Here is a 25,659-nt window from a genome sequence, read left to right as displayed (position 1 = left end):
ATCATCCACCATCTCCTCCACCTCCGCTCATGTACCACGTCACTTAAGAAACACTGATATGGAGGAAATGTGCAAATATAACGTATCGATGATTCATGAAGCATACAATCATACAATGCCAACATTTTCTTCTGGCAACAGGGCTGGTCTTGCTGTGGTTGAAGTTTATGTCTAAATGCTTTAATATTAGGGTGGATCAATGTTACAACTGCATCTTCTGCGCTATGATTCCTAGAAATGTACAAAGTGTCAGCTGATGGTCATAAACACGGGGAAAAAAACAGTTTTTAAAAGTAAAGAAGAAGTAAGAAGAGTAAGAAATCCAATGGAACGGACTAATACGACAGGATTTCAGTACATGGCGTGACCGTCATCCCGTCGCCCACACGACAATTGCGGCTACAAGCTAGCAGCAACAGGCACGCCAGGTACATTACGTTTTTGATAACTAGCTAACAAGACAATAATATAATGCTAGCTACAGCTTATACAGCACTAATGTTAGACCTCTGGTGACCAAGTAGAGCACGGATGAGATGTACTAAAATCTTGTCACGGATTACTCCGTTCCATTAGATATCTCAGCTCTGAATGCATGAACTATAACGCCTGGAAGACAGAAGACAGATTGGACAAAGTTTCCCTGTCTTATAAGTGTTCAATGTTGACATATAATCAATTGTGAAAGTGACAGCATGTTTATTTATATTGCAAATGTTTTAAATATGTACTTTATTCAAATTGCCACTGGAAGGCAGCTTCTTTTTACCGTGATGACGCTGCCACCTAGTGGTTACACGGCACGCTCTGGCAAAATGTGCATTGATGAGAAGGTTGTAGTACATTTCCTATCATGTCATATAGCCTCCTGAATATAATCTGTGTATGTATATATATGTATATATTTTAAAGGCCTTTGTTTGCCTTTAAGGTAGTATTTTTTAATATGTATTACACAAGCCATGACTTCACAAAATGTAAGAAAAATCAAGCTTTGACACGCAGTCACAACTGACAGATATCATCTGACCAGAGAGCAAAAAAGAAGTGACAGTAATGAGAAGAGATTAAATAAGGTGAGTGAGTAAATGAATGGATGAATGATCTTACCTGTCCCCCTCCAGGCTTTTTTTGCTGCCCCTTTGACAGTTTGGACTTGATGAATTGCTACACTGCCTGTTTCGGCAAACAGCCACCACAGAGAGAGAGAGAGAGGAAGAAAAACAAACAGGATATGGAGAATGACGACCCACAGAATGGCAAAAATGAACACTGACTGATGTGTTGGGCAGAATGTAAAAGCTGAAGCTGAGATTTTATGGGTTTTGTGGTTTGTAAAAGCCATATAGTTGAGAATTGCACACACTGTGTGCTGTTTTCTCACCAGCAGCAGTGTTAAAGAGAAGAAAGCACTTTAAAGCCATAGAGGTGGGGAAATTCAGAGCAGGCGCTCAGCAGAAAGGGCAGGTGAAGGGATTACACAGCCTAAGACACAAATATTTACAGGAAAAGGGAAAGACCCAAGATCTATGCAATGCTACAGAACGAGCTTTAGGCTATAGGATAGGCTTCAAAGCAGGCAAGCAGAGCTGTAGCGTTCAGGGTTTTAGGAGTTGAGGACAGCAGGAGGGGGCAGGCCTGGTATACCTGTCTTCCTCAGGGACCACATGTTCTACTAAGATCCTGGGGCTGGGGAGAGTCTTTCGGGGCAAAGAGTTGGAGCACCTAGAGGGGCGGAGGGATGGATGGAGGAGCAACGCAAGGTAGGAACACCAGGAGAGGTTGTTAGTGAGTAAAGGGACATTAAAGGCTTTGAAACAGTGAATTCTCTGTAAATTTTATAGCAAAGTAACAGTCAAAAGATTCAGTTTGATTTGATTCATCGTTCATTTCAGGTTTCCGTTAGAAATCTGAGCATTACAATCACTTACTGTACAAAGTGGTGACTATACTGGCATTTAATTAACGTAATGGTAACGTAATCTCGAGTTAGTTTAGCTAAGCATATAAATGTAAAAAAAAGGGGGGACCTGGTTTTGTCTGAGGGTAACAAAATCCGCCTTCAAGCATATCTATGTTTTAAGTGTAAAATTACAAGCTTTTTTCTGTTACTTTTGGACAGAGACAGGCTCGCTGTTTTCCTTTGTCACCAGTCTTTGTGCTAAGCTAACTAGCAGTTGGCTGCAGTTTGATATTTTCTGCGCAAACTTGAGGAGTATTAAACTTTTCATTTAACAGCCCTGTCACCAAAATAAAATGTTGGCATTACAAGTTTCTGCAGAAAACTGATGTTTCATTTGTACTCTTCATACGCATCAGATCGACATTTCTAAAGTGGCACAGTTCCAAGTTTTTCAATCAAGATGAGGGGAAATGGTCGACGGCACGACACCTTGGCGAGCAGCTGCCAAACAGCCAACCACCGTTGGAAAACAGTGACATTCCCAGCATGTTTGCGATGGCAAAACATGGTAGTTTTTAACAAGATTTTGGGACATTCCAAACCATGTTTGTCGAGACAAAAATAGGTCTTTAAAATAAATAAATAAACATATGGGAAATTTCCACTCATTTGTGCCAAAAAAAAAAAAAAATCTTTAATGTGTGGTGAGAAAGTATTTCTAACTGGAGACAATTCCAGCCATGTTTGTGGTGACTAAACCAGGTATTTTTAAAAAGACGTCAAGCCATTTCCAGCTGTGTTTGTGGCAAGAAAATGTGTTTTTGGGTTTCTTTTTTCAAAGAGACGTCAGAACATTTGAAGCTGTGTTTGCGGCAACAAAGAAAGGTATTTTTTAACAAGACATTGGTATATTTCCAGCCATATTTGAGATGACCATGTTTGAAAAACATGTTTTCCTAGCCCTAACCAAGTGGGTTTTGTGCCTAAACTTAACCACAAGTCAAATGCAGTGGTGTCACAACAGAAAATTGTTATGTAAAATACCAACATATCTGCTACTTATGAAACATATGTATTTTACATATTAAATTTAGAAATTTAAAATATATGTGGTTTGCAGAAACATACAATGCAAACATTTATTTTGGCTATTGGCTTACATCTAAGACTATACACATTTCTGGCTCTAACTTTTCTTTCTCTGCTAAGTATTCTGTGCAGAACGCTAAGATAATGAAAGACTCTTCAAAACAACTCAATTTAAACAGCAGTTGTGCAATATCAAATTCCTTTATGTATGAAAGGGACACATGGCATGAACTGGCATGAAGACATGCAGCGTCTTAAACCCAAATGTTGGATGATTAAATCATGCAGTCCAGAAAAACTGATGCGAAAGCTGTCACTGATGAGTACGATGATCCTTTCTGTATTTATCTTTGGAAAAAAAAATAGAATAATCTTGTGCAAACTAAATTCAAAATGTGTGGTTTAATGTGTGTTCAGTTTCTTTCTATACCTGTCTCTTTCAGGGGAGTGAAAGTTGTTATCTGGTCTCAGACAAGTGGTGCTGGCACTCCTCACTCTGTCCAACGACGGCTGCAGGTCGCTGCACCGCCACAACATGGCAGCAGAGAGAGACACAAAGAAGAGAAAGAAATAGAGATGGAGACAAGATGTACAAGGACAGAGGATGTGAGCAGAGGCGTCGGGAAGGAGAGATTGTGAAAAATGTGAAAGAACAAAAGGGTGATGAGTCGGAGGCAGACAAAAGACAGAGAAAGTGAGAGAAAGGAGGAAAATGTGAAGAAAAGTTGAGAAAAAGGAAATGCAGGGAAGGAGGGTGAGACAGAGAGAATAAGAAAGGCCATCAGACAGTGCAGTAACATGTAATGGCTCTGATGCTGTATCTCCATTTATCATAGCCAGTCATTCCTCGCGGCCATACACTGTGAGACCACTCAGATGGAAGGTTGGTGAGTTGCCATGGGAACCAGGTCTAAGTGGGATCGGGGACTGCTCGCAGTGTGTTTGTGTGAGGGGGTGAATGAGTGAGGAGGAGAGAAGCAGCCAGTGTTCACGTTTACACGGCGCTGCATACGCTCACAGCTGTATGTTTGTCACGTCATGCTGCACCGTGACAACTTTCAACAGATGGTTGGCTCCGTGTCATCGCATGACATTGCACATAATGTTTTCAGGCCAAATGCCTCACACGGATGGCAACAAGGGCTTAGGAGTTTAGTGTTTGTTTCATGCTCTGCCAGGACATGCTTAAGCCTCTGCTATGCGTTGTCATCCGAAAAAAAAGGGAAAAAGAAAAGGTTATGAGTGGAGGGAGGAGATAGTGTAGTAAGACCATGCTGATGATGTGAGCTCGACTTTCTGTTTCGCTTTCTGGATCAGTCACTGCCGCCATAGATATACCTGATAGACCTGGATACAGCATTAAAGGCTGCTCAGTGGTGCATGAAGCCAAAAAAGCGCTATTTCAGTGGTATAGTATAACCTGGATGATCAGTGCTGCTTCTGCATCATTGTGCCATTAGAGCAGGTGCACTTTGGCCAAGTTGGCAGAGTGGCTAACTTCCGGTTTAGCATTCTGCTAACTTGAATGGGAATAAAATACTTTTTCAAATGTTATCAGTCCAAATAGATTAAATTCTGGGAAATGAGTCATTGTGCGGGCACTCTAAAAAAACATTATCCACTTCTCACAATGTAAGGCAATGTGAAAAGACTTTTTGGGTTCAATGGCATTATGTGACAAAACCTGGAAATGGCAGTACCACTGTTTGGCCACTACAAAAACTGGCTTCAAAGCTTGGTGCGCTACCTGGGGGCCTGGCTGCCGACCAAAACACTTTCAGTGGGCAGGAGCATTAGACTCTACTACAAAAATACATTGTTATGTTAGACCAGGGGTATCCAAACTTTTTTGAATGGGGGCCAGTTTAAATAATATGAAAAATACCTCGGGGCCAGCGGTTTCTTGCATGAAATGGGTTATTTTAAAATAAAAATGAAAAAAATCTCATATAAATGAGACAAATTCAACTGTTTGAAGTTAGTGAAAAAGTATCAACCTTTCACTGTGCCTGAAAGCCTGAGTCCTCACTGTCGATTTTACGGCTCTTTGCTGTGGCCATGTCTGCTACTTAGCAGAAAATGTCTACTGTAACCATAACCAGGTAAAATACTCCTCAAGTTTACTTGTTTACTATTCATGAAAAATACATCATCTGCCTGCGTAGTTACCTACTTGACGCTTGTCTACAAACTGTGCGATCGTTCTACCATTGTGAGGTACAGGAAAAAAAATGCAGTGATATAGCTTGATTAATCAGTATTGCATACTTTGAAATTTAAGCCAAGGGCGATTTTAAATTGGTGTTAGGGACACAATTGACTCCGGGGCAAACTTTGGACATGCCGGCCCTCAGCAGTAACAGTAGATCTAAAAAATACTATTTATTTATATTTACCATTTGTATGTGACATGTACGTCGTCGGCAACAATCTCCATAAGGTTTTTTACAATACAATAGCGTTATTTATATTTTGCCAATTCTCATTCAGCAACCAGCTACCTCTGGACTGCCAAATACCAGCTGGCAGTGTCTAAGTTGTATGTCTGATCATTGTGAACACCGACCTGCATGGCCGTGATCCACAGCTTTGACGCCTCTTGTATCTGGTCCTTCAGTAGCGCAATCAGTGGTGAAACAACAGTGCACATATTGGCAAATCCTGTCGGGGAAGATTCTGCCTGAATTTACTTCATCAGCGAAAACGCAGTCCCTGTTTGGCTGCTTATGTTGTCAACTACGGTGTGAAACCCTGATTGGCCCAGATTGGATTTTTAATTTCTGGAAAGTGTTTTGGGCAGCAGAGAGTCCAGACTGATACAGAGAGTGAAACATAATGTTGACGTCATCAGGACGGCCTCACCAGGCAGGGAGGAGATGGTGTGTTAAGTGTTCTTACCTAACCGTGACCTCATCAGTGAACCTGAGCACACGGTGTGTAAGGATGCTACGAGGCATGGTGCTGCCCCCTTCCTGCCTGTGGGGCGGCTTGCTCTTTAGGCATGCGGGGAGGGTGGAGCTGTACGTCAGAGCCAAGCCCACGAAAAGGTGGGGAAAGACCCGCGTGAAAAGGAAGGCAAAGCAAAAGAAAAATGACACATGCAACTGACAGAAATAAGCAAAGACAAAAAAAAGTGAGGGAGGAGACAGCACAAGTGTCTTGCAAATGAGAAGGACACAAAGAAGCAGCATCACATTGTGGTGCAACATAAAATATGATTTCCTTCTCAACTCCCAGTTCACAGTTAATGCTTTTAAAAAGGAGTATTCTCAGAAAATAGCCCGGAAACACCACACAAAGCAAATCACCCAACAAACACAAGATGAACTGCATCCTCCTGTCTCTGACCTCAGAGAGAGAAATTCATTATGTAAGAGTGTCGAGATAGTTCCTCGTGCCCTCCCTGTGGATTGACCCCACACACATATATGTGGAGATTACATGTAATGCTGATTATATAACACAATCTACGGATCTTAAGCCGTCGAGGCGGCACGTGGCGAGGAAACCAAGCCACAGTAGATCTATTAAATGCATAGGATTGCCATGAAAAGGATTAGAGCAGAAAAGAGAGAAATAGAGGAAACTGCTTACACCGGAGATCTGTCTGTCTACTGGTTATGAGGCATTACAATAAATATAATGATTAAATGTTTATAATGCTGGTTTAGAGATAGAAAAAAACACGAGTAGGAGTATGCAACACATTAATATTTACTAATGTGCCAGGATCAACATCTGATAAATATATTAAAGCACAATACTGGTGGTTCTGCATGTTTTAGCCCATTAACTGCAACTCGTATATTTCTCACATTATGCTGACCATTTGCAAACAATTCCATATGTTCTGAATAATTAAAATCGGCGTAGCAGAGGCTGAGGTCTTCTAAACTTTGGTCCCTAGAGGAATAACTCCCCATAATCCAACTAGAATAATGCTAAAGTTATACTAATAAACATCTTTCAAACGCCATGACTGTAGTTTTTAACTCTTTCTGCTGTGAATAAAGAATGGGTAGTGTCCAAGCCAAAGCCAAGATAACCCTAATAACATAATCTGAGGTAGTTTCCTCAGATGTGTGAAACCAAAGACATTAAACTTTACAAGCTTTTTGGGCTGGCCCCTGAAAGTCAGAGATTCGAATCATCAGTCAGCATCATTTCAGTCAAATGAAACTGCTCCAGTTGTTCTTTTTTTTTTTTTGCAAGTCAGTGTGCCGTAACGTAATAATGCCATACCATTACACATGGCAACAACAACCACGGCAGAGAGCAAATTTGCTATCGGTTAATGTTGTTCTTTGCAAACTCAAGAAATGACATCATTTTTGTTGATTTTTTTTACAGAATGTGGGAAGACAAACTATTATGTTTAATTGAACAAATCAAACTATAATTTTTTTTTCCAATTTTAAGTTCTTGTAAAAATAACAAAATATTTTTTATATTTTTTGTATTTTTCTTTTATAATTAAGAATATAATTATTGCAAAAATACCCAGTAATATTGTGAAATTATTTTAAGGCCATATTGCCCACCCCAAGGAGTACACATTGGGTACAAATATGTTTTCCTTCTAGAATTAATAACGTCTTTCTCGACAATGCTATGAGCTCAAGAAGAAGCTCTATACTTATGCTGATTTCTCCCTTGATTTGATGTGAGATCATGTTTTTTGTTGTTTGGTCTGAATGGTCAGAAGTTTACAGTTAATGGTCTACAACATAAAATAGTACCAGCACAGTTCTTTAAAGGATTGCATAATACAGAGGGAAAAGCAACACATACCATTTAATTAGCTAAAGCGGCACCATGACAAAGCTTCTTGGCACACACTGAGACCAAAGCAAGCACAAGCAGCACAGTGGTCTGGGAGACATATGGGCATTTATTGCACTGAGAGAAAACGGCTGCAACTAAATGACCCACCAACTCCACAAATGAGTCTGGGAAAGCTGGAGAGGCACAGAGAAGGGTATGCAAGACTACCTTTCACGTTCAAACGCTTACCTGTAAATGTCTTTATGGATACCGTTTACTAACAGGGGCATTTTGGGGGGTAGTGTGTTGCTGTATCTACCTATGCCCCTGGTTGTACAAGTGAAGATCATGCACCGTAAAGCAAGACAAGAAAAAAAAAGTGGAAAAAATACACAACTGCTGTGAGTGAACACATCAAATGCAAAAAAAAGAAAGAAATTAATCAAAAGAGCTTTGCAGTCTTTGAGGTCAGCCACCGAGCAGGTCTGTAATCCTCTCACGCAGTGATCAGTGTGTTGTGTGTGTTTTTATGAGTGTGAGTTGTAGTGATAGACAATAGTCAGGCATGGTTTTATGAGTGTTCTACTACTACTTGATCCTGATGTGGCATGTTGTATTCATGCGGTTTCATAAAAGCAAACATACAATAGCTACAGTCCATAACCAACCAACACACTGTTTGCATTGGTAATATCAACATTAAATGTGTTAAAATGGGATTGTTAAAGTATAGTGAGGATGGAAATGATGATAAAATGGCATCTTTTGCTCAAATAAAGCTGGATGGTGGTTGTTGTCTTTTTTTTTTTCTTTAATTTTTACCTGTTTGTGTGCAGGCACTCAGCACTCCCGCCTCGGATAGACCTGTGCATCTCCAGGACCTCACTGTCATTGCCATGACGATGGGTGAACAAATGAGAAACAACCCGAGAAAAACACAACAGAAGAGGATGGCAACTCAGACAGGCAAAGTGAATTTATGAATGAGAGAAACCAGGAAATCATAATTCTGAGATTTCAATTAAGTCTGCATTCATGTTGCAATGACTAGTTTCACACTGTTAGTAGGATTAGTAGAAATCAGTTTCACATTACACACATTGATTTAAGCTGTATTGGTAACTTTTACGGGAAAGTTTTGTCATATTTGCATAAACTATTGCAATATCCACACAGTAGCACAAGACAGATAATCTGCGGAAAAAAATATCACATCCTCCTCCTCGACATTGGCAGAAATCAATTGCTTGTGAATGAAAACAACCAATCAGAGCCGAGGAGACTCTAACACAGCTGTCAATCATCCAGATGTCAATCATCCAGCTCAAGTCTCAAGAGAGACATTGGACTCTTACATCAGACAGGATTAATTTTTTTTAGAATGAAAATCAGGATGATGATATTTTAAACATCTAACGACGTTGTGTGGACATTAATATTACATGTTATTATGTTACATGTTACATCTTATGTTTGGAGGACACTGGTTTTGGTAACTTTAGACAACACAACTCAATATCAGCAGAATTTGTTGTCCAGTATTCTACGTCAAATTTTGGTGGCATTTGATGTTGTTCTGAAATTGAATTTCTCTCACTTGGTGTCACAACCCAAGTCTAATTAAATATCAACATCTGATGACTGACCAGGCCAGTCCGTGACCAGGCCGGATGTGAATCAGTGCTTGTGAACTGCAGCCAAATTGTCAAACTCGGCGGCGCTGATCAAATATGAATCAAGATTCTGTTACTATATTGCCTATTTCTTGTCTAAATGTTTCTGGTAATATATTATAGTGTGCTGTTTAGCTGTAAAATTAGAAAGTATGTGATTAACATGCCATGTTGAAAACTGTCAAATCAAAACAAAGCATCGCCCACCAGCTGGAGAAAACTTCTGAGAGGGGAGACAAGATGTTTTTTTTAAAGACTATAGTCTCATGTACTACTGTGTGGATACATGGACAGTTTGCACAAATACTGTATGACAAAATAGTTTTTTGTTTTTTTAAGTTACCAACTGTAGCTTTAACTGAAACATGAGTCAACCTCTATAGAATTCGAGTAAATATAAGCGTGTCAAGGCTGCATGAGCACATTTTGGAACTTCATCTCTTCATGATGAGACCAAAGCTGCTTTTGAATCATTGCTCATTTACTGCGTATAAGCACTAATCCGATGTGTGTGCATTTTGTTCTTCAACATAATTTTTATATGTAAGAAGTTTAATAAAACACACTGTTATAACCCCCCCCACACACACCCGCGATGATCCCCACAGATCCCAGCAACAGGTTACCTGTCCTCAGAGTACTCGTAGTCCGAGTCCCCAGAGCGTTGGTGCTCTAAGTGGGAGTCGTGGTAGCGGGACGGGGAGTGGGAGTGGTGACGGTTCTGGTGAATCTCATCCAGACTCCTGATAACATCAAAAACATGAATTTATGGTTTTTATTTAGTAATGATAAGAATCTTTGTCACAGTTATTGATTCTGATGACTCTGTAAGTCCACCCTCACTCCTGGTCTGATCTGATACAGAACTGATGGGTGCAGGATGCTGTCTAAGGTACATGTCATCTTGGAAAATGTCTCCCATCCATCCCATGATGTGCTGGCCAGACTCAGAGGTACATTCAGTGACAGACTGATTCCTCCGAGATGCATGACAGAGCACATGGACTTAATTCATCCATCTTCAATTATAATTCCATAGTTTATTTATAATATTTCAAATGTGCAATGGGCTTTTAAGGGTGCTGTAGGCTATATATAACATGTTACACATATTATTTTATATTATATATATTCTGATTATTATTCTTACTTGTGTGTGTGTGTGTGTGTGTGTGTGTATATATATATTCTTGTTTACATTCTTCTTTTATACATTGAATTGTAGCATAAGATTCATGGTTTTATATTCTTACACACTTTACACACTCAGCACATTATACATATTAATCATTTTAAATATTCGCATACTAGTGCTAATTGTTTCTTGTTATTACTGTATTCCTAATTAATAATTTTACTTATTTCATGCTTGTACTGGTATCTACTTTCTATTATTCTCCATGCTTGGCATCAGAGCGACTGTAGCGAACCACAACTTCACCCCAGGGATCAATAAAGTATTTCTGATTCTGACTGTGATATGAATGAATACAAAACAATGTAATTTGATTCAGAGGAATGAAGGTCAATGTGGATGCCCTGGTGCTCCTGTCTGCACTCTGGTTAAAAACATGATTTTCAACAAGAATAAGACTGCAAAGTCTGTGTGACAATATTATTAGAATAAAAACATCTGAGTAACCTACTGACTACCTTTCAGATACTGACTGATGCTGAATAGTGTCACCACAAGTAACAAGTCACTCTGGCAGGTGTTGCTGACCTTTGCATGGGCACATGTGCGGGCCGTGACCGAGCCCTGCAGGAGTCCTCTCTGTGAGGAGACACTGAACGGGAGCGGTGCTGGACGGGCCGCTGCTGCTCAGGCACAGCCAAAGTGCTGCCCCGCTCTCTGTCCCTGGAGTTTCGCTCGGCACCTACACAAACACACAGATACATCCCACACACGAGGGCAAAAAGTTCACACACACGCCCACATTCATACAAATATTTTTGTTGGTTCATGGATACACACATAGAAACACACAGAAACACACACACATCCAGGCATTAGTTGTGTGTCCTTTGATAAGGATGCACCAGTTGTCTACCGCTACAGAAACCATTCTCTGACAGACTGTAGAACATCACGTCACGATGTTTTACAGGAAATGGACCAGCTAGCAAACAGGTTAGCTGGTCTCGTGAGCTAGCCTGAGGAGATGACTGTTTCTGTAACGTCTCTGTCAGACCTGAGATCAGTGAGATTTGCATCTCTTAGTTTTTGTTTTAACCTGCATGGAGTGCCATATGAGATGAGAGTTAAGAGTTTTAACCCCCCAGAAATACTTAACCACTACAGCTACAGAGAACAGGTCATATATATTCAACAAGATATATAACAATACAGATAATACAACAAATTAATCTATATTTAAATAACTTGTCTTTACTTTATTTTCATCTGACATATAAATCTACAGACATGTAGACTTAGCTACATAAAAATGCAGTAGAACTGCAAAGTGTGAGAAGATATTTTAGGTTTTCGGGTTTTCCAGTGTCAATGCGCAATTTGTTGTCCGCAAAGACAAAGTTAGAAACACTTCCAAGGCTTGGACCCACATTAAACTGTCCGAAAATGTACAAAAGATGAGCACAACTACACCTCCCAGGATACAATATGGTGAGACACATACATTTCCCAAGTCAAAATTCTGTCACACACATCGAGCAGAATATATAGTTTACATTTTTTAGAAAAGTGCGAACATAATCTGCAGCTACAATGAACTCCCATTTGGATTCATGGTCAGTTATGGATGAACTGAGCAACTATGGCATGTTTTGTCCTGCAACAGCAATTAGTAAGTGTTTTGATTTTGTAGTTTTGCAAAGAGTAGAGTCACCTTTTGCAAGATCCCCAGTTTTTGCAAAAAATCTCAATACTGTGTGACTCACATTGTCTTTATATGTGAGAATGTGAGAGGAAGTCTTTTCAATGTCTTTTAATATATGGTAGTCATAAGTCCGAGGTATTGTGGCTCTCTCTTACACTCACTTAACTTCCTCATGTGGCAAACCATCTGGCACTTAAGAAAGGCCAAAATAAACCAAAAAAAGGTTAATATTTACACCAAGTCCATATTTATCTGACAGGAAGTTAAGCCACAGCAGAAACAGTCAACAACAAAGCAGTTGTAGCGAATCTATTGGCCAAAATAACACAAATTCAGCTTCTACTGTGCATGTTCAGTGTCCTTTCAGTGAAGTCTGGGCAGGACTCGAAGCATGCAGGAGAATGGCGGATACTCAGTGGAATGGCAGTGAACAACTGTAGCTCTACGGTCTAACATGCACTCTGTGCTCCGGTGTTTCTATGGCCCAGCAGAAGAGGAGAAACTGTTCACTGCAGCCTCAGCGAAGTACAGTATGCTGCTAAACTGCAGCACTACAAAGGCTGCACACTGAAAAACTGCAATCCAAAATCTGCAGTCCAGTAGCAATATGATGAATTGCAAAAGTTTTTGGAGTGTTGCCTTTTGCTGATACAGCAAAGATTAATTACTTTAATTTGGGGTGCAATTTGTACTAAAACATACAGTGGAGCCAAACGGAGGCTGGAAGGTTTTTGGGAAGAATAGATGGAGCGAGGATGCAAAGAAGATGCTCTCTCACCCAGTGCTGGACGCCTTCAGGCTAATACAAGGAAATTCTCAGTAACCATGCCCCCCACCCACCTTTAGTCACTACCATCAAACCATCATCAAACTCTGTATCAATGATGCGATGAGACCCTGCACATGTGCACACACACACACACACAACACACACACACAGGACAGAGTAAGGTTGAGAGGTTCTGTTGTCAGTTTCCCACACTGAGAGACACAAAAGAGAAAGCTCAGTAAAGGAAAGGTTAGCAACCACACACTCAGGCACACAAACAGGGATTAAATCACACACACATATTTATATACACACAGCCTGAAATATACTGAATATAAGCGGACATACTCTGTAGCTTCTTGCTGGGGCTGTCTCCATGGACGTGTCTGCGTGGGAGGTACGGGGAGGGCTGGGGCAGAGGTATTGAAGACATGTCATGTGTTTGGAGTTTATACCAATGAGGAATGTCATCCAGCAAAGCCGTCTCCAACTCGATCAGGATCTGAGAGAAGACAGAGACGGAAAAGGATGGAAGAGGCAGATGAGTGAGCAAAAGACAAACCGTCTGAGTTGAAATAGACAGTGTAGAGGGCACAGTTCAAGAAAAAACAGGAGTAAAAAACAACTGCTTTTTGTGCTCAAAAAGCCATTGGAAACAGGAAACAGCTCACTGCAAAACACCTATGTTTGGTGCCTAAAAAGCAGCTGGAAAACCAGCAATGACTCACTAAATCATAAATAGCTATGTTTTTCACTAGTCGTAAACAGTAGTCCAAAGCTTGGCAGGCGTCTCACCTGATGATGCCCCATCCACCACCCCCCCCACCTCCCGATGACAGAGTCACCTTTAACACTACGTCACCCAAGAAACATTGATATATGTTTAAAATATAAAATTTTAACCCCTTGAAACATGAGCTAATGGGCTTTATTTCTTTCAAAAATGTGAAAAAAGGCAATGAGCAACAAAAAAAGAAATGAGCCAAAAATTGGCAGAAAAAGTACAAGGAAATTACCTGAAAATGAGTAAACATGAAACAAAAAAGAAAGCTTAAAAATAACCTTTGAAAAAGTGCTTAAAAAAATGTTGATTCTCCAACATAACGTTAAATATCTAATTATGATAATAATCAAAATTGTTTTTCTCTAGCTTTAATCTTTTTTACTGTTTTCCCCAGCTTTAAAAAAAATATTTTTCTAAATTTATTAATTTCCTGTAATTTGTGGAACATTTCTTATCAAGTTGCTCATTACCTCTTTATTTCATGTTTTTGAAAGAAATCAAACCAATTTGCTTAATTTGCTTGTTCAAAGAGTTAAACACTTGTTTAACAGTAAAACAAGAAAAGTGATGTTGCTTCAGGTTTCAAAGGGTTAATGTAGCAGAAATGTACAGTGACAACATTGTCTTCTGGCGACTGGGCTGAAATGTCACATACAACACAGGTAATTTAGCAGCAAAATATCTTGAAATTGTTAGTTCATTATATATTATAGTAAAGATATCACGTGTGTCCCACCTCTCCCAGGAATTCACTCTCCTCCTCCTGGACTCGGGGCTGGTCCCAAACTGTGATCTCCAGCATGCGCTCTCTGAAATCCCGTCGGTGAACGTGGGAATATATGAAGGTCTGGTTCCACTTGGGCTCAGCGCTCTTCTTCACTGTTTTAGTCCGTCGTTTACTCTTATCACTAGAACGAAGGCGTGAACACACAGAGTTTAGATCACAGGAGGAAAGCATGTCTCTGAAAATGACATTAAAAGACAACAGCGAGGGTGGACGATGGCAAATTTAGCATTAAATACTTGGAAAATCTTTATGCTGCACACTAAAATTATAAGATAAAGCAGATGGATATTTATTTAATTATATTCCTTACTGCTGGTTTGATGCTCATTTGTCATGTGTGAAATTACTAATGTACTGTATTTTTGAGATGGACCTTCAAAACGGATACAATGACCTCACCTCCTATCGGGAAGGAAGTACATCTTGACATATGGGTTACGAGGTCGTCCGTCTGGTCGGGGTGGCAGGTCTATGGCTTGAAGGACGTTGACGATCAACTGATGGCCCACTTTGTCATACCACAGCTTCACCTGTAATAATGTGAGGACAGTTAGCTTCTTTCCATTTCTATATTAGACTGGTCGGGCTGGGCTCAGACAAATATTTATAAATGACGTTCAGGTCCGGTTCTGCCTAAAAATGATGGACTTACTGTCTGTGTTGAGCTACTACTTTTTCAGTGCTGAGGTTTGTTACACATATCTACCTGCTATTTCAGCAGCTGATGTAAGTTAATGGTAGCTAGCTAATAATGGAGGATGTCACCTAACATTACTTGAGGCTCGGGACATTCTGGCCTTTCCAGCTTGTAGCTGCGGCGAACAGAACTTTTGAGTTGTACGCAGACCATAGTAACCATAGAAACAACATAAGGGTGACAGGGAAAAACTGAGTGTTTCGGTAATGTTATATTAATAGTGTTGGGCTCTGGTGAGCTTTGGACATAAAAAACTGAATGTGTATCCCGTTCAGGCCGGATTCAGTTACTGCTCTTTGGGTTCGGAAAAAATATGTAGCCAGAGAAGCACTCCAACCTATATATGAATGTACATGAACCCGATACTGTAGCTTATCTTTCAGATACTCACAGAGAGCTGTCCAGGCAGTACCAGAGGAAGGTCTCGGAGAGTCCCGGGGCTGGTAGGGGACATCACTGATATAGAGGGACGGTCCATCTTTTGTGACTCAAAAGAACTGGAGCCTGCTGTTGAAGAGAACAACAGTTGCAATTATAAATAATCTAAAACACAACAATCAACTTGGAATTTTGAAATGTAAAATTGTATTTCTCTCTCTCCAAATTACAACAGCAGTAAACAATGGTAACAACATCTGTAGACACTTACTAGATTCTAGAGGAGGGTGGGATGACTCTGGAATTCTGGGGATGTCTCTGTAAAAAGCAAAAAAGAGTCAGTGAACTCTTTAACTTCAAATATACAGAATACACACTAAAGATACTTGTCATGTAACTACACAGTCAGGACTTAAGTGTACATTCATCTTTTAAAAATGAATGAGTAAAAGACTTTTGTCAACAGACAGTTGCACGGTAGAAGAAGAGCGAGCAGTCAACCAGATACACATTTACATGTTGAACATGTTGGGTATCAGAGGAGAGAAAAAGGAGCTGGAAGAAGGGATCTTTCTCTCGGATCTCAGGATTTCGGGGAAGACATGAGGGGAAGGGGCTCCACCCATTAAATCATCTCTACTTACTGATATGCTCTATACACTTTTCTCAAGAAGTTTTTGGACATAATTCGGTGGATAGAGCTTTAAAATAAAGGAAGGAGACATACCAAAAGTATCTGTCAATTCCATCACTCAAGTACTTTAATGATCATTATCACATGTTGATGATGATAATCTTACCCTATAGGTCTTGAAACAACTATTTCCACTTGGGGTTCAGCCTTGGATTCAAGGATAATGTTGTACACTTCTTTCTTAGTTGCTCCCGGCAACGACTTCCCATTCCACTGCAGCACCTCGTCACCTGGAACCAAGACGACCGACATACATAAAGATGATCAGCCTGAGGCTCCTCTCAAAGTACATTCAACTAGAACAGCAGGTACTAACACAGAATCAAACTGAATTTTTAAAGGCTCATTTTAAGTTTTATATTTCTATTTGGAGTATCTACTAGTGCTAACCTATTTACACGCTTTAAAGTTCAAAAAGTTCTTTATTTTTCTTGTATGGTGTTCTTAAACATGCTATTATTCACACTGTCTGAAATGCTCTGTTTTAGCAGCTGTTTCATTAAGCTCTCCTCCAAAACAAGCCTGCTCTGATTGGTTAGTGTTTCTGGGTCTTTCACATCTGTGCTTTTGGTGCCCTTGCACCATCATTATAGTTGGGAAACGACTGTAACAGCACTGTAAAAGCAGTTTATACCTTCCAATAGTATAGTATAGCGTGGGAGATTCATCACTCTTACTCAACTACGACTCAATGCACAAACCACTATTTTTAAATATCACATCGATTGTGAAAGAAACTCTAGTCACTTCTTTTTTTTTAAATATTGGCATGCAGCCTCGTTCCGTTGATGATCAGTAAGGTGCCGACGTTCCTCTGCATTGCTGGTGAAGAACCCAGCCTTCAGAGTACTGTCTTCGGTGGAAACACGAAACAAATCTACAGTTTAGGTACTTAGGCTGGACCCAAATATTCAGCTATTTGTGTATTTCTTGAATGGGCAGGTACTCAGTTTTCAACACATTTAGACATTCAGATATTCTATTTTTTTTTTTCTCAGTGTCTGTGTCAGTGTGAGCAGCACCAGAGCGCATGAGCCCCCCTGCAGCTCACTCTGAATGGAGCTCAGTCCTGCAGCACAGAGCAGGTGAACACTCACCATTTCAGACCCACAACGAAATTTAACAGACCAGTTTAGAACACTGAACACATTATTGTCCTGATAACTGTCAGAGTTTTAACTTTACCATCTATAAAGTATCACATCTGCTGACAAGCAGTCAGAGGCTTACAGGGCTCTCATGTAATACTGACGCTCCGTGGAGCATGGCGTCTCTCTCTCTCCTGAAACGCTGTTGGAGGTCTGAATCGCATCTCTCCCTCAACGCCCTCATCCCTGAAGTGCATGGTCTCTTCACAGCGCACGGTTTCTCCCTCACTCACCTTATGGTTTAGCGAAGCACCAATAATTCGCTGTTAATTAATGACGAAGCTCAAGAGCCCAAAAAACGGTATTTGGGACAGCCCTATTAGGTACGTGTTCGTATGGTTTCCGAGGGTAGTACACTAAAAGTGTTTGGTGGAAACCCGGCTCTGTAACTTCACCACTCCATGGAGCAATGGCTGACAGTGTCGGTCCACAGCTGGTTAACTGCCCTTGTCTGCTGGAAATACACTATTTCTTAATTTTAGCTTGACTTATAAAACCAGCCTCTTTATTAAACCAAAATCAACCAAGTGAAGAGCAGTAGCTCCATCATAGAAACAATACCTGCTCGTAGGTGACCCACAACATCTGCAAGGCTGCCTTTCTTGACTTTGGTGATGAAGGCCCCGAGTCTCCCTGTCTCTGTCATCTTCCCTCCTACCACCTGCACACAGAGGAGAAAGAGCAGGACAGAGGTTCACGTTGCCATGCCTGCTCTGTTGTTCAATATTTCCCACATTTGTGTTATGTGTGAACTTCTAAGTGTTTGTTACAGTACGCCACAGCCGTCACAGAAATTTCATAGCATCAATATTTCCAATGTGAGCTCATTTGACACTCAAATGAAGTTAAAACAAAAAACAAATAATTTACGAATTAAGTGTGATCCAGGTCTGAATGTGAGTGACTCCTCGCTTACTTTCAGGCCGAGGAGGGAGCCGGCCTCGCGTGGCATCGCCGACCTCTTGCTTAGCGTGATGCGTCCGATTAGGTGGTCACCCTCTTTGGACGGCTGCCATGTAACTGGATGCTACAGAAAAAGTTATAAGGGGAGTTATCAAGCAATGTGAAGGACAGTAGGGAAGAATGAAGGTAAACAGAGAGGGGAGAAGAGAAGGAAATGGTAAATGTCCTGAATGTGTATGTATGTTGCTGTAAGTAAAAAAGGCGGAGGCAGCACACTGATGCTCTGAATCTTTCATGTTCTGCTGAAACTTACATGCCACACTGTAGGATCTAGAGAATGACAGTCCCAGTCACCTGCACATAAAGAGAGAAAGAGGGTTACTGAGCCTTCAAATTAGATGACAGACTCTCCACTTTTTTTGTTTTTGTTTATTTTGTATTTTGGCAAATATGCCACCTACTGCAATAAATGTATGCAAATCTAAATATACACATAAAATATATTTCAGAAAAGCGATTCATAAAATGTATTTATAAAATCCCCTGATTTGGAGCCCCTTAGATATATCCACACAAGGATAAATCTATCATCTTTCAAGACTTCTGGGGCTCCTTAGTTAAATATTATGGATAATATTTAAAACCCTTGCTTTACTTGTTTGGAATATAACGTGTTAAAATGATGTGCTTTTGGAAACTGCATGTTAAATAGAAAGATACACAATCACAAAGACATAAAAGTTATACAATAATGGTGCTGAAAAAAGCCAATTGTTACAACAGAACCGCAGCTAAAAAATAATTCGGAGTCAAACTGATTCACTGTGCTGGCCAGAAACAAAGACACCAGTGACTGTCAGCGGCTCGTATTATCACTGACAGATGGTCAGCTCAAGCAGGAGAACTAACTGGCCCAGCAACAGACCAGAGAAGCCTGCAAGATCTGTGGCCACTTTCCCACCACAGGAATAAAACAACAGCAAGACAACATCAGATGTGGATTTAAAAGACTTTGAGGAACTTCAGTTTCAAGGTAAGTGAATGTTTGAGCCTGGCACACAGAGAGATGAATGACCCAATGGGAGAAGAGAGGATAAACTAAGTGAAAATAGGTTAGACTTTATGGGGAAAAAAATGTAACACATGAATTGCTGTTTGTCAAAAACATTGTTGGTCATATTCACAGAGAAATAAATGGAAAACGACTGCTCTGGAGATCAGAAAATCAAAAAAAAAAAAAAAAGTCTTAGTAGACATGACTCCAGTGCTTCTAATCTGAAATCGGAAAGTCCACTGAGAATGCTTGAGAGGATAAATGCTGACTCCACAGAGTTGAAGTGCTGAGTACGGCTTTTTGGTTTTGGAGAATGAACACGCTGGGCAGATTACAAAATCTGGGCTGCTCTTCTATCTGATGCTACATCAAAGCATCAGCTCTTTGCAGGTATTAACGTAGTATTGTTCTTGATAAACAGCGTGTGTGTGTGTGTTCGTGAGAACCTCTCCTCCTCTTCCACTCCATCTGCTATTTTACCAACTGCAGCCACTAAAACTAACAAGCCCTACAACTGAATATATATATATATATATATATATATATAATGTATAGAAATGTGCATGATGGTAAACAAATCATCACACAGACACATATTAGAGCTACTTTACCTCAAGGGCTACATAAAATAAATGTGCTGTTAGATTACTTGGAAGGTTATCAGCATCCGACAATTTCATCACACACACAATAGAAATTCCATGACTTTTCCAAAACTTTTAATTTTTTTTTTTTTTTACTAATTTCATGACTTTTCCAGGCCTGGAAAATGTGATTGTGAAATTCCATGTTTTTTTTTCAGGTTTTCCATGACTGTGGGAACTCTATATATTGGTAATATTGGTAAGTAATGGAATATCATTTTGCATTTTCTCCCTTCAACTCGCAACGGCAGGACAATCCCAACATTTTTAGATATGTATCAAGTAGAAGCTATGCACGCGGAACTGATGTGTTTTCATAAAATGACAATAATCAAGCAAACAGAATGGTGTCAACAAGCAGACATTTCCTGCTAGGTAGCGGACATGGCCACAGCAAAGAGGTGTAAAGTCAATATGAGGACTGCTGCTTTCAGAAGCTTTGGAAACAACAACGTAGTGGTCACGTTTGTATGGGATTTTTCTTTCTTAAATAACCTATTTGATGCAAGACACAGCTGGCCTCCAAGAATTTTTTATATGATCTAATCTGGCCCCCATTCAAAAAAGTGTGGACACTCCTGCTCTACATTATGAAAAGACAGACAAACAAATCCTTCAGTGAGTCAACAGGCTATGTGATAATGTATGTCATTTACACATAATGTGATGCCTTATGATTGTGCAGTGACTGTTAAAGAAAATCTCTTTCCACATCATCGCAAATGCTCCCAGCGGCAGCACATACAGTACAGTAGTACAGTACAACAAGTTCATGCTTGTCCTCTGGGCACTTTTGAAGTAATTTTGGTAAATGTAGGAATAGCTCACACACACACACACACACACACACACACACACACACACACACACACACACACACAGAGAGACACACTACACACAAAAGTGGCTAAAGTGCACTGGGACGTAGTGTCATCCCAACAGCAGACTTCCCCTTCCATTTCCTCGGCACCATTATCACCTTGGTTTTCTTCTTTACACTACAGAAGTAACCCAATTACATTGAATCACTCCCTGCTTCCACTTTACATCAAACACCGAGTCAAACCTGCTGCGTCATTAAAGCCTCAGTCCCGGAGATACACTTATATATCCGGTGGGATCTAATTTATGGAGCTGAATGGGAAACTAAGAGGATTCTTGGAACATATACATAATGACGTTTCTGCATGAAAATTACATAACATCCTCTTATACGTCATGTCTGCTTTGTGATGAGTGTTGAAAAAATAAATAAATAAAGCTTGTAATCCGAGCTGTGTGCATGCATTGCCTCAATGCTTGTGGTCTGCATTAAACTAAATACATTTTTACTTTTCAGGAAGATCTGCAAAGGTTTTTTTTTGTCCCTTTGTATCCTTCTGTGTCCCCTCTCTAAATTCAAAGATATGTGAGCACAGCGCAAATGGAACTGTGCATCTACTGCAGCTTTTACTTTTTGGTGGAGGACCTGATCAAATTAATGGACATGAGCAGGAGCTGCTGCAGGGAAAAGGTGAAAGCAAATTTTTGGACCTACTGCAATGAACAATTAAGTTTCACTTTCCTTGGGCCTGGTGTTCTGCTGCTCTGTCTGTGCCCAGAGTATGCTCTGCAGCCTGAGAGTGGTTCAGTGTATATATTCCAACAGTGCTCCTAATGAACAGTCCAGCTCCAAAAAATAGAAAATCAATATGTGGCGCCAGGTGTTGGTTTTGTGGCAGGTTGCCAAAAATACATGATGTGTATTGTTATGCAAATATCAGGTGTCAGGCGCACTGAGATAAACGATTGATGGCACTAATCCTCCAAGCGGGGCCTATTGAGATTAAAAGAACAGTTCACCCCAAAATCCAGAAATACATATTTTTCTTCTTACCTGTAGTATTTGGTGTGAGTTGCCGAGTGTTAGAGATATCGGCAATAGAGACGTCTGCCTTCTCTCCAGTTTAATGGAACTACATGGCACCTTTCTTGTTATGCTCAAAGCTCCAAAACGAGAGACTTGTGCTCATGACCACGCAAAATGTAAAGATTAATGGCGTCCTCCTCGTGGTCCTCCTTGGCTGAGTTGTAACATTAGCTAGCTCAGTGGCGCTAGATAAACTAGCAGTAGATGCACAGTTTCTTTTGAGCAGTGATATAGTTGGCAGGTGTTGTTCAGTAGAAAGAAAATCGTTTCTAAATGAAACTGCTCACAGTTCCAATAATATTGGAGATAACAGACATCTCTACAGCTGATTTCTCCGACACTCGGCAACTCAGACCAAAACAATCTAGACCTCGGGTACTCAACTTGCTTTGCTTGTGGGCAACTTTTGCAAAATGACAGGGGGCCGGTTGCAGCAGCCCCATACATGTTTCTAGTATTTCAGGACATTTTTAGGGTTTTAGGACATTTCTAGGATTTTAAGTGTTTCTGGGATTTTAGCATGTCTCTAGGTTTCAGGACATCTTGAGGATTTTAGGACATTTGGGGGATTCAATGGGGGCCAGCTTTGGCTTGAGGGCAGTAAGTTGAGTATCACCCTTCTAGACTGATAAAGAGCACTACAAGTAAGAAGAAACATGTAACAAGTAAGATTAAGTGCCAATTAAACAAACAAAACAATGTAGAAAATGTGATGGAAAAAGGGGTATTCAGTTTTTGTTTCAAATATTAATTGGAGGCGGGTTACAGCCTAAAAGATGCCCATCTGTTAACTGTGAGGCCCTTAAAGATTAATTATGAGGCATTTTTACTGCAGGCACATAACATGAGGCCGTTCATCACATCACATAAACCCACAGTAACACCCAGACCGTCGCTTGACACCAAAGCCTCTCTTGCCAAGACTCTCATGTGGAGACTTAATCATGTTATCAGCTGACACCGGCCCCAGCGCAATGACATTCCTCCAAATGCCATTTCCTCTAAAAACAGAAAAGGACACTTGAGCGTGTGTTACCACCTCACTTAACCCTAATGCATCTATGTAGGGAAACATACTGCACATTATCCGGGAAAACTTGCTTCACGCCACCGATGAGAGTAAAAGGAGGCATCCTGTTTTGAGGCCTGGCTAGCTAAAGAGTGTTTAAAACAGCTAATAATCCCCATCCACACCATCTACCCATTACCAGTCCCTGAGTTATAGTAATCTGGATTAAAACATCTGGAACAGGCCCCTTCTGTGACCGGTGAGAGAGATAAGCTGATAGAGCACAGCTAACTCTACCTACTGCCTCTTGAACTTAGACGCACTCCCGTGGCTTATAGCATGACCCAGCATCACTCCTGCAACAGCAGTGAAAACACATAGGTATAGAGAAGCCAGCGGTTAGCATGCAGCATGCAGTCACAGCCAGCCTTGACTTTAGCTGGTGGTCCGTGGTTGGCTGGTGCAGCTGGCTGTTTGCGAAGCATTACGTAGCATGCGAGCCACTGACCTAATTCCACAAATCTGCTGGCCTAAATCACAGGGACTCTCCAAATAAATGAGAGCTGTCCTGGGAGCAGCAGGGTTTAGCCACAGCACAGAGGTGTAGATGACACACAGGGATAGTAATTCACTGTATGCTGGGTGGGTGCTTCATCCTGTCACTTATCGTATAGTTTCACAGTCCGAAATTAGAATGTGCCGGTATTAGAGTAATCTTACAAGCCAAAATATCTCTCTGCTCTTATTGCACATTATCCTACTTCTACTACCGAGGCTATTTTAGATGCTAAGGTGAGGGAAATATGGTCACAAAGTGTGAGAAGAGGGGAAACGTTGCAAACATTGCAATGCCGATCATTTGTCAATTGGGATCTTTTTATCTCTCTGAAAATTAGCTGCACGTCAATTAGCGGCAACAATTAGCCTTCAAACCTCTGACTAATCCTGCCCACACCACACTGTGTATACAGTAGAGGCAAAGTCTAGTGCTCTCAAAAATGATGAGAATACAACAAAGAGGTCAAAATTAAGGTTGAGTCAGGTGGGCAAAATGACAGCGTGCAGTTTAAGGGTAAGCATGTAAACTGGCTGAGAGCTGGCAAAGCTCATTAACAAGTTTTGGAGAGTGGAAAAAGACGGCTGAGATTTTAAAAATAGTTTCAGCAAAAAACTCTAAGGAGGAAAGTCAAATGTAAAGAAATAGATGACAGCTAACGGTGCAAGGTAAGTGTGGCTAGATTTAGCTTAGTAAGCTAGTGTAGTGAGCACATCTGTCTGACTGACCTTTCTCGCTGACGCTTTCCATGTCCACGTCCTCACAGCTGGTGTACTCGGGCGTGGAGCCGCCTTCCTCCTCTGAGCTGCTGATGGACATCTGCCTCTTGTTGACTCCGCGCTTGCTCTTGTATGACCGTGGAGGGGGCGGCCGCAAAGACTCCGACTGGTCCGAGCTCTGAGAGTCCTTCCTCAGCAGGTTGTCCCCACCCTTGTCCCTTGGTGTCCGTGTTATGCCGGGCTCTAGGCGGCCTTTGCTCGGGCCCCAATCTGGAGGCGCCGGTCCCCCAGGTTGGGGACCTGATCTAACTCCACCTCCTGCAGGTGGACCTCCCCCGCCAACCCCCACGGTCCTATCCACAGAGTAGGCTCGGTGGTTCTCTAAGAGGGCCTTGTGGTCTCCCTCCCCACCTCCGCCCCTCCTGGCCAGACGGTTTTCGGGCACCTCCCCTCCTCCCCCACCTCCTCCTTCAGGACCCAGTCCGACCTCGTTGATCGCCAGATCACTGTGGCGCCGTTCGTGGCGGACCTTGGACACCTTAGCGTGCATGCGCATCTCCTGCTCCTCCTTCTGCGGCTTCACCGGGTATCGAGCCAGGTTGGGATCACTACGGTAACGATTCTGGAACTCCTCCTCGCGGCGCTGGCGCTCCCTCTGCTCCTCATCCTCTGGGCGTCTCCGGTGTGTTTCTGAACGACCCAAGTTGCCCTCCCCATCCTCGTAGTCCTGAGAGTGGATCTTCTCCAGTCTCCGTCCGTCTCCTAAGCGTCTCTCTCCTCTTTCCCCAGGAACCACTCGCTCATCCAGTGATGACTGAGATGGCAACTTCCCAGCAGGTCTCCGGCCGCTTCCACGCCCCATGCCTCCCTTACCATTCTGTTCATGGAGGGAAACTGGCCTTTTCCTGTATGAGAAGAGGACACATTATGTCAATATGTCATAAAATCTATAGACAAAGACAACAACCTGGTCTCACTCCCAACTTGTCAAATACTGACATTTGGTCAGTGGCCCTTGGTGTCCGACACAGACACACACAGGTGTCCTTTAGCAGCAGTATGGGACACACTGGGCAGCGGCATTTTTTGACGCTCTGAGCAACTAGCGTAGTATAAAGAGAGGGAGTCTGCACAGGGCAGGCGAAGCAAAGGTGGATGGGTCAGGAAAACAAAAGACTTTCACCCAGATGACAACTGTTAAAAAAACAAAAGTAAATGGAGTTATTTTTGAACCAATGTAGTTCGCTCATATGTGCAGCATACTCTGCTTGTGGCAAATGTCAAATGGCGTATGATGATTTTCTTTTCCAAAACATAACCACATACTTTTGCAGCCTAA

The 25,659-nt window shown here is 41.3% G+C and overlaps 1 protein-coding gene across 5 annotated transcripts in view; it reads right to left on the bottom strand.

Moving 5' to 3' along the window:
- rims1b (regulating synaptic membrane exocytosis 1b) overlaps positions 1-25,659 on the bottom strand; it is an 82,988-nt gene that overhangs the window by 16,117 nt on the left and 41,212 nt on the right. For 2 of the 5 annotated variants that reach the window (XM_042484361.1, XM_042484362.1), the window contains 16 exons: positions 24,330-25,225; positions 18,743-18,783; positions 18,443-18,553; positions 18,088-18,187; positions 16,485-16,608; positions 15,956-16,002; positions 15,698-15,813; positions 15,009-15,139; positions 14,559-14,730; positions 13,387-13,540; positions 11,153-11,306; positions 10,056-10,172; positions 8,579-8,641; positions 3,423-3,512; positions 1,648-1,725; positions 1,111-1,176 (listed from right to left, as the gene is read on the bottom strand). In XM_042484361.1, coding sequence (XP_042340295.1) covers positions 1,111-1,176; positions 1,648-1,725; positions 3,423-3,512; positions 8,579-8,641; positions 10,056-10,172; positions 11,153-11,306; positions 13,387-13,540; positions 14,559-14,730; positions 15,009-15,139; positions 15,698-15,813; positions 15,956-16,002; positions 16,485-16,608; positions 18,088-18,187; positions 18,443-18,553; positions 18,743-18,783; positions 24,330-25,225 — 2,460 coding nt within the window. The remainder of the gene's footprint in view (positions 1-1,110; positions 1,177-1,647; positions 1,726-3,422; positions 3,513-8,578; positions 8,642-10,055; positions 10,173-11,152; positions 11,307-13,386; positions 13,541-14,558; positions 14,731-15,008; positions 15,140-15,697; positions 15,814-15,955; positions 16,003-16,484; positions 16,609-18,087; positions 18,188-18,442; positions 18,554-18,742; positions 18,784-24,329; positions 25,226-25,659) is intronic. The other 3 variants (XM_042484363.1, XM_042484364.1, XM_042484365.1) reach the window with 3 other exon arrangements.

Source organism: Plectropomus leopardus, chromosome 4, assembly GCF_008729295.1.
Source record: "Plectropomus leopardus isolate mb chromosome 4, YSFRI_Pleo_2.0, whole genome shotgun sequence".
NCBI lineage: Eukaryota > Metazoa > Chordata > Actinopteri > Perciformes > Serranidae > Plectropomus > Plectropomus leopardus.
Note: the sequence above shows the minus strand (reverse complement) of the source record. Positions and strands in the feature narration are given on the sequence as shown.